The sequence below is a fragment of the Pholis gunnellus genome, assembly GCF_910591455.1.
Source record: "Pholis gunnellus genome assembly, chromosome: 5".
NCBI lineage: Eukaryota > Metazoa > Chordata > Actinopteri > Perciformes > Pholidae > Pholis > Pholis gunnellus.
Genome location: NC_136531.1, coordinates 16028027 through 16044575, shown reverse-complemented (window position 1 = coordinate 16044575; position 16549 = coordinate 16028027). Strand labels below are relative to the sequence as shown.

Here is a 16549-nt window from a genome sequence, read left to right as displayed (position 1 = left end):
GGAACGTCTGTAACATTTTGAAATCAAACAAACTATTATTTGCATCACAATCTGAGCAACTATCAAATCAAACTATTGAGGAGTTGTTTTTTTCTGCAGGTCTAATTTCTACCATTAAAAGGAACAAATGCTCCATGAAACACAAATCATGTAAAACTAATTTCAGCAGCCCCTAAGTGAATCTTCCGTGAGTCTACCCGAGCTGAACTTAGACTAATTTATATTCGTCTCTCACATGATACCAGTTGACTGAATGGTTGGTCAGCCGATCGATTGATTCGACAGTCGGTAAACTCATGACAGCAAAGTGGCCCGATCTGGCTCCGTGCAAACGGGAAGTCATTAAGACTCAATTAGCCATGAGGCCCCAGGGCAGAGGAGGACAACAAGAAACCACAAGTGAGGAAAAAGAGACTCTGCTCTTCCAAAAACAAACGGATGCCTTGATGTAATACAAGCGATCAGGTAAGGGTGAAGGGAGCATGTGAGTTAAGTGTCACTGAAACATCCTGCACAGGTGTCAAAACTAATAAAAGGTAATCACACACATGAACAATTGATCTGCCATTTGATGCATTTAAACTAATGACTACAAACCATCATCAACACCACATTCTGCACATATAGACCAACACGGGCTAGAGAGGCTGTAGTTTTGTTACGGCAGATAAAAGCGAGAGAATCAAAAACAAGGTTTAAAAGGATAAACGGAGAAGAAGAAATAATAGAGCAAGTATAGTTATAGTATACCATTCGCATAGTGCATTGAGGAATCTAACCCCTTTCCTACAGTTAAGGTGTTAATGAGTGTGTGTGTTCGAAATATGGAAATTAGAGCTCCAATAACACGCAGAACTGGTCAGACAGGTCACAACCTTCCACTGCCACAAATGCACACAGGGACATCTGTCACTTTGACCTCTGACCTCACGCTGTTTACTGTTTCATCAGGGTGCAGAGGCAGGAGAACAACCCCGCTGACCCGGGTCTCCTCTCCTCACGCACTTTTAGCAACGTTTCTGCAGATCTTTAGTCTCATCTCTGTCTGCTGAGACAACGTTGTTTCACCACAGAGGTTTTGTCTGAGCTCGCTTTACACTGCCCAAAATGTAGGTCACCCTGACCAGACTGGATGTTTGACTGGAGGATAAACTAGTTAGTTTGTTTTTGGATGGTAAACTGTGCGGTGAGCAAAGCGAGACAAAATATTTAAAGTAATGGTGTTTGGCTCCACCTGGTGGTCAGCTATAAACCGTGTTTATCCAGAATTCAGTTTATAAAATATTATCACTGAAACTACAACTTAAGCCTGAATTGAATATTAACCATAACAGTGAACCAACAGCCCAAATATCAGCCATTACTTTTTTTTATGGACTCTCCTTAATCATAAGCAATACAATCACAATCAGGTTTATGGGCCAAATATGTGCGCACACACAAGGAATTTTAAATGTTTTTTTTTAAATCTCTCTCAATGTACTTACACAGAAATAGAAATACTAGCTAGGGACAACAAAGCTGGTAAAGGTAAAGAATAGACAGTACTGTTAAGTACACATGTAGCGAAAAAAAAGGTGTAAATATAAATATTATACAAATATATACAGTATATATAAAAAAGTACCAATGACCAACAATAAAATAAGAAAATGTAAAGTCATGTGTTCTGTAAGTTGTAAACAACACAAATAGTGCAAAGATATACATATTGAATGGATATTGCATAGACTGGATGACATTATGTACATAAAGGTCTATATATGTTCCTATGAAAAACAAATTAAAAAGTCCAGACTCATATGTAGTGAAGACTTTGAATTTAAAATAAAGGTGTATTTTGGCAAATGGAAGTTAAAACTATATTGACATGATTGATTCCAGTGAATAATACGGCATCTTCACTTAAGTGACTATTCTCTCGTCACATGATGCAACGACGCCCTCTGTCCTGGATGTCATTCAGGGAGAGGAAGTGAAGAACCTTGGGGTCCAAATCAATAAAAACGGGTCTGGACTCACAACACTGTTCAGGAAGGGACTGAGCCGACTGTTCTTCCTGAGGAGACTGAGATACACTCCTGCAGATCTTACATTAGCCTGTATGAGCTCTGTTCTTCGCAGTGGTGTGCTGGGGTTCTGGCATCAAGGCTTGGAGGTCAGCAGTCTCAACAAGCTCTTAAGGAAGACCAGCTAGGTGATCAGGTTGGAACTACACAGTGGGGTAGGAGAAGACGATGAGGGACAAAATAACCATTCTCACTCTCTCTTTGACGAGCTTTGGCAGATTGGCAGCGCGTTGCAGAGAGAAGGATGAAGGACGAGATCACAGCCTGGGAGTTGTTCCTCATCCGAGTCGTGAGTCTAAGGATAGAGGATGTCGTCTGCTGTGCAGTTGGGAAGCCTCGAGGCGAACTTTTGATTTGTGATACAAGGATATATGAATAAATATGACTTGGCTTTGTAAAGCTTTGTTGTTCTTCTTCTGCTGAATGTCTATTAGCGTGTAAGTTCACTGAGAGAAACAACGATCACAGTCAAATTCCTTGTATGTGTTCACGTGCTCGGCCAATAAAGTCGATTTTGATAGAACACAAAAGTTGTAGCCTTGACAGATGAGAATGTTTCAAATACGCCTCCAAAAGGCTTCAAATGCTAAAACGTAAATGCTTACACACACACACACACACACACACACACACACACCTCAACCCAGCAGCGCAGCACAGAAGATCTCTATACAATCATCACAGTTTCAAGGTGGCCACCCAAGATCAGCGTCAACAATTCAGTATCCGACCAAATGGGAAATATGGTCACAATCTCCCCCTTTTGTTCTCAAGGCATGAAATAGTGGCCAGAAAAATAATATGATGATGTTGCAGCGAAGTTGACCTCGTGCATATACAATGTCATGACTTCCATCATTCTTATCAATTCTAGAGTGATGGCCAAAAGGGGGTTTTGTGAGGTCATAGAGACCTTTGATTACCAAAATCTACTCAGTTCATCATTGCGTCCCAGTATAGATGTTCTTGCGAAATGTGAAGAAATATCCTCCAGGTGTCCTCGAGAAATCCCATATACGAGAATGGGACTGACGGACAAACTAGAAACATTATGTCTCTGTGACAGCCGTGAACGGAGACCCATTCTCGTGATGAAAAAGAAACACTATGATAAATAGTAAATTGGCTTTATTAGTGTACATTAATACTAATAATACACATTAAGTGCTAGCTTTAAAAATAAAGAATCTGTGAAGAAAATATTAGAACGAAGACATTTAGGCTTCAGTTACAACTTGCGTACAGTAACTTCACTTCCATTTCAAACATACTGGAGAATAGACATGAAAACCTATAATAATACAGCGGACAGACGGACAGAAAGACAGATGGACACAGCAGATGTCACTCTGTCGACTCCTCCTTCCTACTGTATACTTATTGCAGCTGCCAGACCTTTGTTATCTTAACCTTTCACCTGACTTACAACGAACCACAGCAGCATTGAAGCTGCACACAGAGATGTAAAATCCTGCCCCAAACTGAGGAGAAACTTCACCAGCGTTTTTTTTTTTGTTCACTTTAAACAGGAATGCAAACCACTCTAAAATCTACCTTCACACCAGTTGTCTCTTTTAATACTTGCAGAAAACTGCCTTAAGAGTTTTGGGGAGGATTTCACATCACTGAGAGGATTGTATATTACATCCACATACACAGACACTTCATTTTCACATACATGAACCATTCTTCAGATCATTCACAGCCTCACGGGGAAGTGAGCTTCGTACCACTCCTTGTAGAAAGTCTGTTGTTATTTAATTGCCTCATGATTACAGAGTGCAGTGACCAGCAGCCTCACCCGAATCGCACCCTTCACCACCAGTGAGGAAAACACACCAGAGACTTCTACGTCAGCAATACAAGTCCTATTCAAACTCTTGGACATAAATGCCACAGTCCAGAGTCTCCTTTACAGCAGACAGTTAAAAAGTCTTCACTCAAAATAATGCAAACTTGTTGAGTTGAGCTTATTTAAGTACACTTAACAAGACTGGAGAGAGAAACAAAACAAACAAAAACTCAAAACACATTTTCCTCATGCCCCTTGTGCTCTAAAAGCTGAATACTGAAATGTATTTAATAATTTAAGTTGATAAAAATTACCTTAAGTTACAATAAAACATTTAAATCCACAAGTAGAAGACAACTGAATACTTATTTCAGACAAATGAAAACTCACTGTCAGGAGTCCAAACAGTGTTTCAAACACCATTTGATTTAAGGGCGTCTTGTTGCTCTTCATTGAAATGTTGACTCATCAACTAACAGTAGGCAGGATCCCTACTTAGTCACTGAGCTTGACGTGGTTAAGAGTTAGTGAGTCATTCAGCCACACAGGCTGAAGGAAAAGTCCCACATCTGCTGTACGAGTCCTGCAGCCTGATTCTGCAGCCACAATGAACACACATGAATGTTTTCAACCTCCTCCTGTTTGAGTGAAAGTTGGTGCATTTATCCAAAGATGTTGATGTTTAAGATGAGAATCCTTTTTTCTTTCTCAGTTTCTTCTTGGTGTCTCACCGCTGTGTACTTGGGCATTCCGCTCCTCTTGCATTACTCTTTAAACAGTCCAGAGTAATTCTTGGTATGCCACATTTCAGTGTTGCTCCCTTGACGAGAACTTCTCAGGACTATTTGTCAGCATTGGTTGTTTGTGAGTCTTGTCTCAGAGCGGCTGAGAGACAATCTCATGGCGGTGAGTCGACACAAACGGCCATACGAGTGCTGTTGGGGTGTTGTTTGCAGATGAGCAGCCCCCTCGTCTTCTAGATGAACTCCTAACATTCAGCCAGGACGGATGCTTGTCACTTGGCGTAAAGGCTCTTGGGTTGAGCTCCAGGACTGGAGGAGGAGCCCAGACGTCTCCCGTGGCTCCTCCAGCGCCGACGCAGCACAAAGTCATAGTTGGCGGAGGTGCACATGGCATAAAATACGTTGGCTTTGTCGGGGATCTGAAGATCTGAGGCAGAAAGAGGAATGAAGGGGTGCAATTTGTTTTCCATCAGCCTGCATCATCTGCTTCTATTTCAGTTAGTGATTACTGATTTTTCTCAGAATGATACGAAGGGTTATTTTTTAGAAATGCCGGCATTTTAAAAAAGGTTGATTTTTCTAAAAGGAACCAGAAGAATGACTCCTGTCTATTAGACTGTAAGTGTTCGGTCTGATGTTGCTTGACTGGCAGCTTTGTAGTTCATTATCAGCTTTAAATTCTACATGCCATTTGGTGGTCTTGTATTTAATCACAAGTTACTGACAAAAAGGGAAACCCGGTGTGCAAAAAAACAGAAAAGTAGGCCTTAGAGTTAATCCTGTCAATCCATGTTTTACATGTAAACATTAGACTGCTAGAGGAAAAGCCTGGGGAGGAAATATTCACCTTTTCCATTGTTGAGCATCTGGCAGAGGTTGAAATTATGGCAGCTGACATCCTCCATGCTGTGTTTTTCAAGAGCCCTCTCGATCACCTGACGTGTGTGGTCCTGACTGGTCAGCTGGAGATGAAGCAGACAACCAGATGTCAAAATACAACCAAGAATGTCATTCAGAATATCGACAGATGTGACAACCACCTACACTTTAAAGCCAGTAGGTTTTATTTAGATAGATAGAAGATAAAGGATATTTTTGTGGGTATTCCTGCTTTTAATAGTGACTATTTCTAAAGTCATAAAGTAAATACACAGTTTTTGATAATTAATAATTTACTAAGTAGAAATTTGTAAGAATTGTGAAACATTTTAGACTCTGGTTACTTGCATTGACATTTATCGTCATTATTTTAAGCCTCACATTTTTTTTTTTAATAACATTTAAAATAGAAAATAACTGTTACTTGCAGTCTAAATTAATAATGCTGTCTTTAGGGTTCATTCGTAAATATAAGGCTGATAACAGCATAGCAGCTATATTTGCATATCTGATTTTCTGATCATGCACAAATCTTTGGTGTTATTTTTAAATGCTCTGAAATGAAACACGTCAGTTTTCTTTCCACATAATGAGGCTGACATAAATGACTCAGCAATGCCAACTCCTTCCTCTTCTTCTGTCTTTTCATTTTGTTTTATTCTTCTACTTTCATATCTCAGAAAGCGTTTAGACGCCCAGTCAACCATAAAACCAGCTGTCTGACCTCAGAAACACAACATTGCTCTCACCAGAATGCTCTTGTAGACGTTTCCATTGCTGACGGACTCCACGCTGACCCTAATGATACACGAGTCAGCAACCTGCTTGTTGTAGACGGGCAGCACGGCCTGAGAGGAGCAGCTGGACGAAGATGACTCTGGGCTCAGCACCAGAGAGGAAGAGCTGAGGTCTGGAGGGGAGGAGCTGCAGGAGGAGCTGGAAAGACTGGGAGAGGAGGACGACGAGGAGCAGCAGGAAAAATCCTCGGCAACATCATGGGGAGAGCCTGAGAGAGACTGAGGGAGGGAAAGAGAGAGAGACGGAGGAGAAAATATGAATACAGTGGAAACCTCTTATGGTGATCACGTCTGTCGGGGTCAAATTGATCACAATACAGTACTCTATATATAATATAGCCTACTGTAGGCCAGCTGAAGGGGTATATGTGAGCGGGCATTTCTCGTTGTTTGAGTAGATGACTAAAGGTCGCCTGAGGAACACTTTTTTCGCTGCTACATCTCGTTGAGGTTTAGTTTTCCACAAGCTTTAAGGAGATTTGACTCCGTTTCCTGTCAAGATTTCAACGTTCTCGCAGCACCAATCTCAGGTAACTGGAAACAGACTAGTGACCGCAGGGCAAAGCATCATGGGAGTAAAGTAAAAATATTAAAAAGTAAAATTACCGTAGTTTTAATTCTTTCCCCCCAAAATGATCACTGTAAGTGGACTCCACTGTATTATGTTCCAGTTTTAAAACAATTTCCCACGTTTTTTTTAAACCAACTAAGTAGAAAATCCTTGTGAAATGTTGGTTGTTTTAAGTTTGTAAACTATGACCCTGATGATCTCCACACACTGCAACGATAGAGCACCTTGAGTCTGTGCCTGAGGGGGGAGGGCTGGGGGACAGAGAGGTCCTCCAACTCTGAACTGCTGGAGCCAGACGATGACACACTGATCTGGTCAGCGTGGGTCTTCCTCAGGGAGTTGTAGCTGCCTGTTCGCAACCTACACACACACACACACACACACACACACACACACACACACACACACACACACACACACACACACACACACACACACACACACACACACACACACACACACACACACACACACACACACACACACACACACACACACACACACACACAGTTTAGATGTGTACCTTTTTCCTGGATAACCTTTTGCAAGATAAAGATGTGGGAACCATTTAAAAAGGACTCATAAACTACTCTATTTGCTTGAATTAAAAAGTAAATCTGGCTCATGTGTCTCATGACTGAATATGTGTATTTGGCTGCAGATCAAAAATATTTACATTTATCTTACCATTAACATTACAAATTCAAAGTCTTCTGGGTCTAACAATACATACATACATACAAGGGGCTGAGGATTTATATCAGAGCAGTCAGCTGTGGTTGAATCTTACAGGCTGGAGGTGGGTCTATACGTTGCGAGAGGTTTTTATCCAGACTTACAAGGCAAGTTTCTTAGTCAGCAGACGACTGCTCCATGAGTTGGGAGAGCTGGGACAGGGGTCGACTGGAGGCTCCAGGTCACGAGACAGCTCATAGCTTCAGTAGACAGAGAAAGGCAATTTTAGGAAATGAGATGAAAAAGTTAAGAAATGCAAAAGTCCTCAATGCTCAACCCCAGTGAGTCTGCGACGTGCTGGCAATGGAACACATAAAATTGGCCGCCACTCTGACCATCCTGTTACGTTGATTTTAATGTGAATGTCCGTTTATTTCCTACTCTATTTCTATGGTCTCACCTCTCCTGGTCTGTGAGCAGCGTGTGAGCCTGCAGCCAGACGGCGATATGAGGATTTACTGGGAGGCTGTAGCGGGAGCAAGAAGCCTGAAGCTGCTGAATCTGAGAGAGAATCTCAAACTCCTACAAGAGAAAGAAACAAAACCAAGCACAGAATAAACCATAGAACATAAAAAAGAACATGGCAGAACATACAAATATTGAGTACAAGTCAGCACTGATTATTAAATTGATAACAATTGTAGTCATTCATGCAAAACACCACTAGGAGGAGACACCTACCCGTCTGCGCTTCTCAAAGTTGATGAGTCCGCCCTGTGTAAAAAGGAACAGCGTTACAAACATGGCATCAGAGAAACTACAGGAGGGTTTGGAGGCGAGATGCGTCCTTACCTCTACAGTGTCAGTCAGAGCTGTATCCAGCATGGTGAGGACAGTCAGGTAGGTGCCCAGGTACGGCACAACACCACTGCTGAAGCTCTGAGGTCACAAAATCAAGACGCATTTTACATTTTGGTACCCACAATGGCTGCACAAGTGACAATCAACTTCTTGCAAATATTTAATTTAACATATTTGCAAAAAAAGTGAAAGTGTTTCATTAGTACTCTTTAAATTGGCTCTAATGGAAAACTAGCATGAAGTAAGAAAGAGTAAGAAACTCACTATGCGTCACATCAATGAAAATAAAAACATCTACTCTCACTGAAGTAGACATGTACACAGAAAACTGGAGACATAAGACCATTGCTATTTAAACAGAGTGAATAGGGGGGTATAAAACAGCCCCACCCGGACTAAGTAAACTGCCAATCTGTGAGAAACATTGCACACACGTCAGCTTTTACACCGTTAAACTGCGTATGGGGGGAAACTAAACTGCCAGTTATATTTGTATGAACAGACTGAAGAAGGAGAGGGAACTGGAAATCTGGTGACTATTTTAGAAAATTATATCAGCTTGAAAACATGTGACTTTTAGGGAAGTAGAATTGATGATCCAGTAAAAAATAAAGACCTCTGCCTTTCATTTTTAAGCGGTATAGCCGAGACATTCATTTCACTTTGGTGATCAGACCCGAAATTGAAAAACCACTAAAGGTTATTTCCAAACAAAATGATGACGGTTTTCTTACAGGTCTGGTGGCTGAGCCCGGGGTGGCACTGCCATCTGGATGAGTCCCATCCTGCAGAGAATAGACAACATGCCATGTCAACTTTGATGAAACACAATAACTATAATTAGCATGAGATGACAACAAAACACATTTATACAATTATTCTCTTCAGGGTGGAGCGCCTGCTAACAGGGTGTTGCTGGGTGTCTCTGCAGTAACTTCTAGTCATTGCCAAACTTTTATTTGTAGTTTTATTGTGTTGGCTGCCTCTATAGAAACTTGGCTGCTGATAACAGCGCTAAATACACATTCTTATCAATTAGTTTTCACAGCGAAACAAAGGACACAGAATGGCAGGTGAACTGGAGACTGAACATTCATAAAATTTGGTGATAAGACAAGAGTAAGTAATTGGATTTTCATGTTCACGTTTGTTTAACACTTTTACTTATACACTAAGGCATAAACTTACAATTATTTTACTTATGCTTGTTCTGTAGATTATTTTTCGATAATGACGAGATCTTCAAATATCTTGTTTTGCCTCATCAACACTCCAAAACCGTCAATGTACAATGATATATATATATATATAACAGAGAAAGGCAGCAAATCCTCACATTGGAGAAGCTACAAACAGAAAATGGTTTAAGTTTTAATAACCAGTTGATAATCACAATAGTTGCCAATTATTTTTCTGTTGACTGAATATCCACTAATTGTTTCAGCGAATATAATTACAGTTTGCACAAATAGAGGTCAGGGACAAACAGTCCGTATGGTAGAAAATGCACAAGCAACCTGTTATTTTCTTTCTGCATTCAATAGTGTGTTCAGCGACTCCTTTAGTGCTGGACTGAATTAACCCAATTAACTAAGAAAACACCCCTCCACCCAAGCCTCTGAACATACGTGGGACACTGATAATAAGTACACAGATAATTTCCTCATTAAAATCGGTCAGAACCACCAGTCCCCATCATCTCACGTCTGTGTTTACATCAAACACACATGCAGTTACCTCCAACAGGATCTCTCTGCTGGTTAGCACACAGTTCTCGTCGGGGAAAGTCTCACTCAAGTGGTCAAAGGTGTTCATGCTTTCCCTGAAACCAAACAAACAACATCTGTTAAGACAGTCTTCTTTTAGCGTCACTATTCCCCTTGAACAAGGCTGCATGCTCAAAAACGATAAAGGATTCAGAGAAACACACTATGGAATTGATTTTCTTTCTTTATTCAGTGTTGTACTTCAGAGCACTCTGTTTTATAAGGTATAGTGTCTGGCAATAGTTTGCTGACCTGCTTACGGCAGCCCAGGTCTTCTTGAGGCGATACAAAGAGTTGGACTGCAGGGCTGAAAGGATGGCCCTCAAAGAGGAGAAATTCTTCAGCTGTCTGCACTCCTGCAGGGAGAAAATACAGTTACGTTAGTGTTGTTTTGACAAAAGTTGTGTTCATTTATGCATTTGATGATCAACTCAATTCGAAACTTGTTTTGACCCTGACCTGAGCAACAGCGATCCAGCCCTCGATGATGCGTGCCCTGTGTCCGGGGCCGGTGTGAGAGCAGCGAGGTGAGCTGGGAGCAGTGGAGGGGTACAGGAAGGTAGAGGAGGAGCTGGGTGATGAGTTGGGAGAGGAAGTGGAAGGGCTGGGAGAGGACGGGCAGAGGAGTGAGGTGATGACACGGTTGGTGACGGCGTTGAACTGGGAGATGGTGGCGCGGACGGTGGGCGCCAGGTTTCTGTTTTCCTTCTTGTCGCGTTGTGACCAGACGCAGCCCAAACAGTGGAAGGGCTCCACTCTGACGAACAGCTCCTGAGGGACAGACGGAGACAAGGAGACACAATATGAATGAGTGACCCACACCGACACAAAAATGAGCTTCGAGACATTCGTAAATGAAACCTACAGCGTCCAACCGGGTCAGCTGCTCCGCCACTTCTCTCACAGCGAAGTCCATAAAGTTGTATTTGTCTTCCTCCTTAATGGCCGTCTCTCCGCTGTCCTCCTGCTGCTGTGACGAAGACTGGCTGCAATCTGTCAAACAAACCAATTCATAAATGACAACGAAACTGGATATGATATTATCCACAATCCATCATAATCACGTCCGCTAATCCCCTGTACCTTGTTCCTGGAGCCTCTTGAGGAGGCTCTCTGCAGTCTGAGCCAAGCGTCTGAAACGGAGGCGATGCCGCAAGTGGACGCACAACAGCCGGAGGGCCTGATACTTGGGGGGCTCATGGAAGTCTTCACCATATTCCTTTAGCCACAGCCGGATCACCGGGTATAAGGTACTGATGGAATGATCAGGGACATTAAATAGAGTGAATTACAGTGTGCCAGTCCTCTTCATCTTCAGGTTCATCAACAATGTTTTCCTCCATCACATCCAATTATCAAAACTAATTCTTTGCTACATCGAGGAGTGAGAACACTCACCTGCGTTGGCAGATGGTGTTATCCAGATTGGTGACTGAGTCATCTCTGTGGAATTAAGGTAAACACAATCAGCTGAGAGCTACATTTCAGTGAAAATCATTACATGAAGGGACAACATGTTGACCTCGTGGTGATAGAAGACATCCTGTAAACAACAAATGTCCCAGGGTTGGTCCTCTCTAACAGGTGGTTCATCCTGTGGAAATGTCCTGCAACACTCTGCATCCCTGCAGAGACACTGTGGCCTTAAATCAAGGTCACACTACAGGACTTTTAAAGTCATCAGATCGCTGTTCACACTACACGACTGGCTGTCTTGTTGTTGGGAGTCTTAAAGTCGTTGTGGTTTTCACACTACATGACTGACAAAGATCTTTCACCAGGAGGAATCCTAGATGAGGTCTCCAAAGCCTCTGAGCCGCTGCAGTTAACAATAAAAGCTGTAATATGTCACTTTATTAAGTTAAAGCGGGAAAGTAACCGATTTCCAGTAGGTAATAATACCCGTTATTTCTTGCAACGTTTTCAGAGATATGACGGCGCTGCTGGCCTCAAGAACGGCCCGGCCTTCACGTGAGCGTTTCAGCATGAAAGTTCTGCTGGTTTATTTCGTAGTACGAAGTGCATTCTGATTTCGAACACAACCTCTTTGTCACGTTTATTCATGCAAACATCAAACACCCTAGGTGCAACAGCAACTTTGGTACGTGTTGCAAATCCAACACATACAGTGAAGTTCCTATTGTTCCAGGTGACCCCTGTGCCAGGTTTCCCCTCAACCCTTGTCTCACTCTCTCATTGGCTGTCGCTCCCTGTGTGACGCCCCGACAGGTCACCCACCGTCTCTGAACAGTTCACACACAGCGCTCGAGTGCCAACGTGCGAGCGCTGAGCCGACGCAGATTTGCCTTTGATCTGGAGCTTTTGACATTCGCTCCAAAAACTGTGTTGGCGAGCGGAAAATCATGGCTGAAGTCTTTTAGTGTGAACTGGGCATTACAGAGTGTCGGGTGTAAACAGACACATTATGACATAATAAAAATACATGTGCAGAATAACTGAAGCATATCGCCGTGTTAAAGTTGTATAACCTGGTAATTCTCTTTCCTGCATCAAAACTTGACACAAATGATCAGAAAGATAAGATAAGTAAATTGTAATTTACATAGCACCTATCAAGTTTAAGAGCAGGTTGTTTACAAGTTAATGCCACAAAATGACACATCCTCTACAAAATCCTTTGAGGCAAAAGAGGGAAAACTGTTCACATGTTGTCCTGACCTCACATGAAGCTCACAGGAAATCTGTTGCCACCAGCACCACAGATATGAGGGCGACTGTTTGGCGAACAATATATCAGCTGAACAGCACTAATGGCCACAGTTTTTTCAGTACATTCAGCAAAGGTGAGCTGTAAGGACCTGAGAGAGACAAAAGAGCAGTTCTGTGAACTGGATGTGTTTTATCTGAAACTAATAATACGTCAATATTAAACATTTCTTATGGAAATCTCCTTAAAACCCAATGAGGCTCTCTGTGTCTAGCCCTGACATGTATTAAATGCATTCTTCACGGTCAGTCAAATTAAATCTCAGTGTTTCAGGTTACTGAGCTTCAGTTGGATGTAGAAGTGCCTCCGCTGGGTGTGGAGGGTGCAGTCATGACCACACTGGAACGGAACAAAGCTCCAAACTGCTTTGTTTCGTTCATGGCAATAACACCCGTCACAGAAACCTGCCACGAGTCACTAGAGCTTTGCCTTGTGAAGAGCTGAGGCGACATGAAGAGGGTGTTTAATAGCTGCCTCCTCTGAAACATAATTTGTGCATCTGGCATCTTGTAAAAAACCTGGTTACGCTCCACTTACATACAGTGACGACCTTTCTAAAAGTAGCACATGGTGGCAAAACAAACCAATGTCAATTAGTTCTGAAGAAAAAATGAAAGCCGCTGATGGCGTTAGTGGTTGTGAAAAAGGGCTCGGTCGATGTGAACAATTACAATAACACGTTGATTTTATTGGTAGATAGTGGAGGGAAGCTCCAGGGTCCAGTCTACATTTAAAAACTGCACACGCTACCTTGTTTGCGGTCAAAACTTTCCCTCTGCTAATGCAAACTCTCGCTTTAGATCTTAGAATGTAGTGAAGTGCACAAACTTCACAGGTACAAGTGAGCACAGTCTAGGTCAGACATTTAAGGGGACATAAACATAAGAAAAAACACATTTTTGAGTGGAGGGGATCTTGAATTTTAAATTTAACCTGAAAATCGAAACATTTTGGGGCTTTCTTGCCGAGAGTTAGTTGAGAAGACCGATACCACGAACTAACAATCTTCTAACCAAACTCTATTAATCAGGATAAATCTTAAGTGCTAAACCGTGAAGATCTCTTTCTGAGTCAAACAGCAAAATATACCTCTCATGTGGGCTTGCACACCAGCGGATTGAACCCTTATGTGGTGTGTTTTTTTTTAACATGTCTCAGTTCAACAAAAGTCTTCAGAGCTTTGGTGTGGACGGTTTCTCACCTCTGAAACAGCAGCACGATGAGGGTGCTGGTGGAGGTGAAGGCCCTGTAGGTGCAGAGGAAGACCCGGATGAAGTCGGGCTCCTGGTGCTCGGTGTCCAGCAGGTGGGTGACCAGGCGCTCCAGGGTGCCGGCCTTCAGCCTGCGCACCTTCACCGTGTGGTACTGGACGAAGCTGAAGGCTGTCGGGAGCTCCGGCGTGTCCGAGCTCGGCAGGACGGGCTCCCTGCGCAGCGTGACGCCAAACACAGCCCCGTCCTCCTCCTCCTCCCCCCACTCCTGCACCGGATCCTGCCGGACAGAAAGCAAGGTCATCAAGATCTGGCGAATAATAACTCAAATACGCGATACAGCCTTCTATTGTGTTCCTTTCTTCATGACATGGCATGATAACACAGACTTCAACGAGCTTGAAATCTTGTCCAGGTGTCATATACAACATAACAGAAGCACGTGAAATAAGTCAATAAACCCATGACAAATTCAATACACCTCCAGACTGAGTCATTTTGTCAAACTCAACGTCAATTAACTTCATTCTTGAGATCCTGCGTGTGACGCAGCCTTGAACTGACGCAGACAGACACCTGGTGACTGGACCGATCACTGGGCAACGACACATCCACCGCTAGATCTGTTTGTGTCCACAAACACAGGGACAACGTATACCGACCCATGACACCACTTTCCCTTCATCTCAGTTTTACTTTGCACCTGTTTAGAACAGCAACAGTCGTACGTCTCCCCACACACACTACATGTTATTAAAACTGTAGAGAAACAATAACAAAAAAACTGTCCAGGTTTGTGTAATAAGTGTGACTCATATATGAACAATAATCATTTCACAATAATTGTCGCAGCATTAGCTGTAGAGCGTTTACTTGATAAAGTACATCTTCTTAGGTCATATTGGTTTTTTACACTGGATTTTACAAAAGTAAAAATGTGTTACTAAACATGTTATTGAAAATCTTATGTTGTGACAGACATTGATACATTGTATTTATGGGAGCTGAGAAAACAAATACCTCCAGGTGATAACTGTATCATATTTGGAGTGATATTAAACAATATCAAATTACGGTCCAGCACTAAGAGATTTTTATTGTCACACCACATGGCAATTTAGTGGAAGTGTCACATGTCACAGCTAGAAAAATCCATCTGCGATACATCACGACATCTCTTACTGGACAGTCAACTATTTGTCCTTGAGACAAAACTATTTGATCCAAGTTGATCCAAGTTATCCGTTTATTCAATTACAGGATTTATACACAAGAGGCCAGACTGAGAAATATAAGGGTTTGTAAGCAGAGCATGCACAAGTTATATCACACGACAGAAACTCAGACAAAAACAGTGCGCGAGCTGCAGATACAATGAGACACACACAGGTGGATCTACATGAAGGAAAGCATTATATCCGCAACACATGTACAGAAAACAAACAAGTTAAACATAGTGGCATTGTAAAGACAACCTTGTGCGTCAACCTATTCCAACTCCTTTAAGAATGCATTTCATTGGACGTACCATCGATAAGTGCCATTTTCCCATGTTTGTGTTGGTCTCCGAGAGAGGAAATAATCCCAAAGTCTCCTTGTGAGTCTTTAAACTCCTTTTGTTTTGCTGCAAGTGATAAATCCGCAGCACAGGTGGAATTTAAGGAATTAGCGCCGTCCTCCGGCTGTTCACTTCCGTCTGAGTTATAGCTTTCATTTTTGAGAATTAACGAAGCAAAGCATGATACGGTAGAGTTGAATTGTGTCCAGACGTCGGAGTGTCACATCGACAGAGTGACAGCGCGTGGGCCAGTGAGGAGGACAAGGAGGGAACCCTCTGCCAGGGGGCGGGGCTAATGAGACAGACATGGGCGGGGCTAACTCTACTGACCAATGAGGATAAGGGGAATAAAATGGAATGCCACTGTATTTCATATTTAATAAATAAATTAGCCTTTAAAATAAATCCTGAAATAAATAAATGTGGCAAAACATATAGAAATAAATGTATGTAAAATATTGAAATAAGTCAATATAGTTCAACAAATAAATGTTTTCTATTTAAAAAGGACGTTTTTTAAAAAGACTACTTTCATTTATTCCGGAGGACTTTAATTTCCTAATGCCTATCTAGCACACCATGCAGTCCCTCCGCTAAAAGGTCCGTCTCCTGGGCTGCAGTCATTCTCCTTCTGAAAAAGTGCAGGCTTACACTTACACACACACACACACACACACAGCTCATCCTCGATACAATAAACTGTACGAGTACTAGTCATTCATACATGGCTTGTTTGTTTTTCTTTAAATCAATCACAATCGTCTTCGGCTAAGCACGGGATGCAGTGACAGTGCCCTTTGCAAAAATAGATTGCGCAGATTTCACAAGGAGAGTAGAAAGCCATGTGAAATATGTGGTAGGCCGATACTCAGAGTGTACATTATGTTAGTCAGACTAAA

General features: G+C 42.2%; 1 protein-coding gene across 1 annotated transcript; it reads right to left on the bottom strand.

Moving 5' to 3' along the window:
* Window positions 1-3182: 3182 nt before the first annotated feature.
* On the bottom strand, window positions 3183-15844 carry rgl3a (ral guanine nucleotide dissociation stimulator-like 3a). Its single transcript, XM_079158699.1, has 17 exons — window positions 15621-15844; window positions 14083-14372; window positions 11552-11596; window positions 11237-11406; window positions 11019-11146; window positions 10613-10924; window positions 10406-10509; window positions 10125-10209; window positions 9122-9172; window positions 8379-8465; window positions 8268-8300; window positions 7987-8108; window positions 7691-7786; window positions 7076-7211; window positions 6233-6499; window positions 5452-5566; window positions 3183-5031 (listed from the first exon to the last, which is right to left on the bottom strand). The coding sequence occupies exons 1-17, from the start codon at window positions 15642-15644 to the stop codon at window positions 4877-4879; spliced, it is 2220 nt and encodes a 739-aa protein (XP_079014825.1). The 5' UTR covers window positions 15645-15844; the 3' UTR covers window positions 3183-4876.
* Window positions 15845-16549: the final 705 nt, after the last annotated feature.

Excerpts from the sequence above, each read along its gene's own strand:
- rgl3a (XM_079158699.1), bottom strand. The coding sequence starts at position 15,644 with ATGGGAAAATGGCACTTATCGATG. Across the intron at positions 10,210-10,405 it reads ACCTGGGCTGCCGTAAGCAG|GGAAAGCATGAACACCTTTG; the intron begins GTCAGCAAACTA and ends GTTTGGTTTCAG. Across the intron at positions 8,109-8,267 it reads ACTTTGAGAAGCGCAGACGG|GAGTTTGAGATTCTCTCTCA; the intron begins GTAGGTGTCTCC and ends TTTCTCTTGTAG.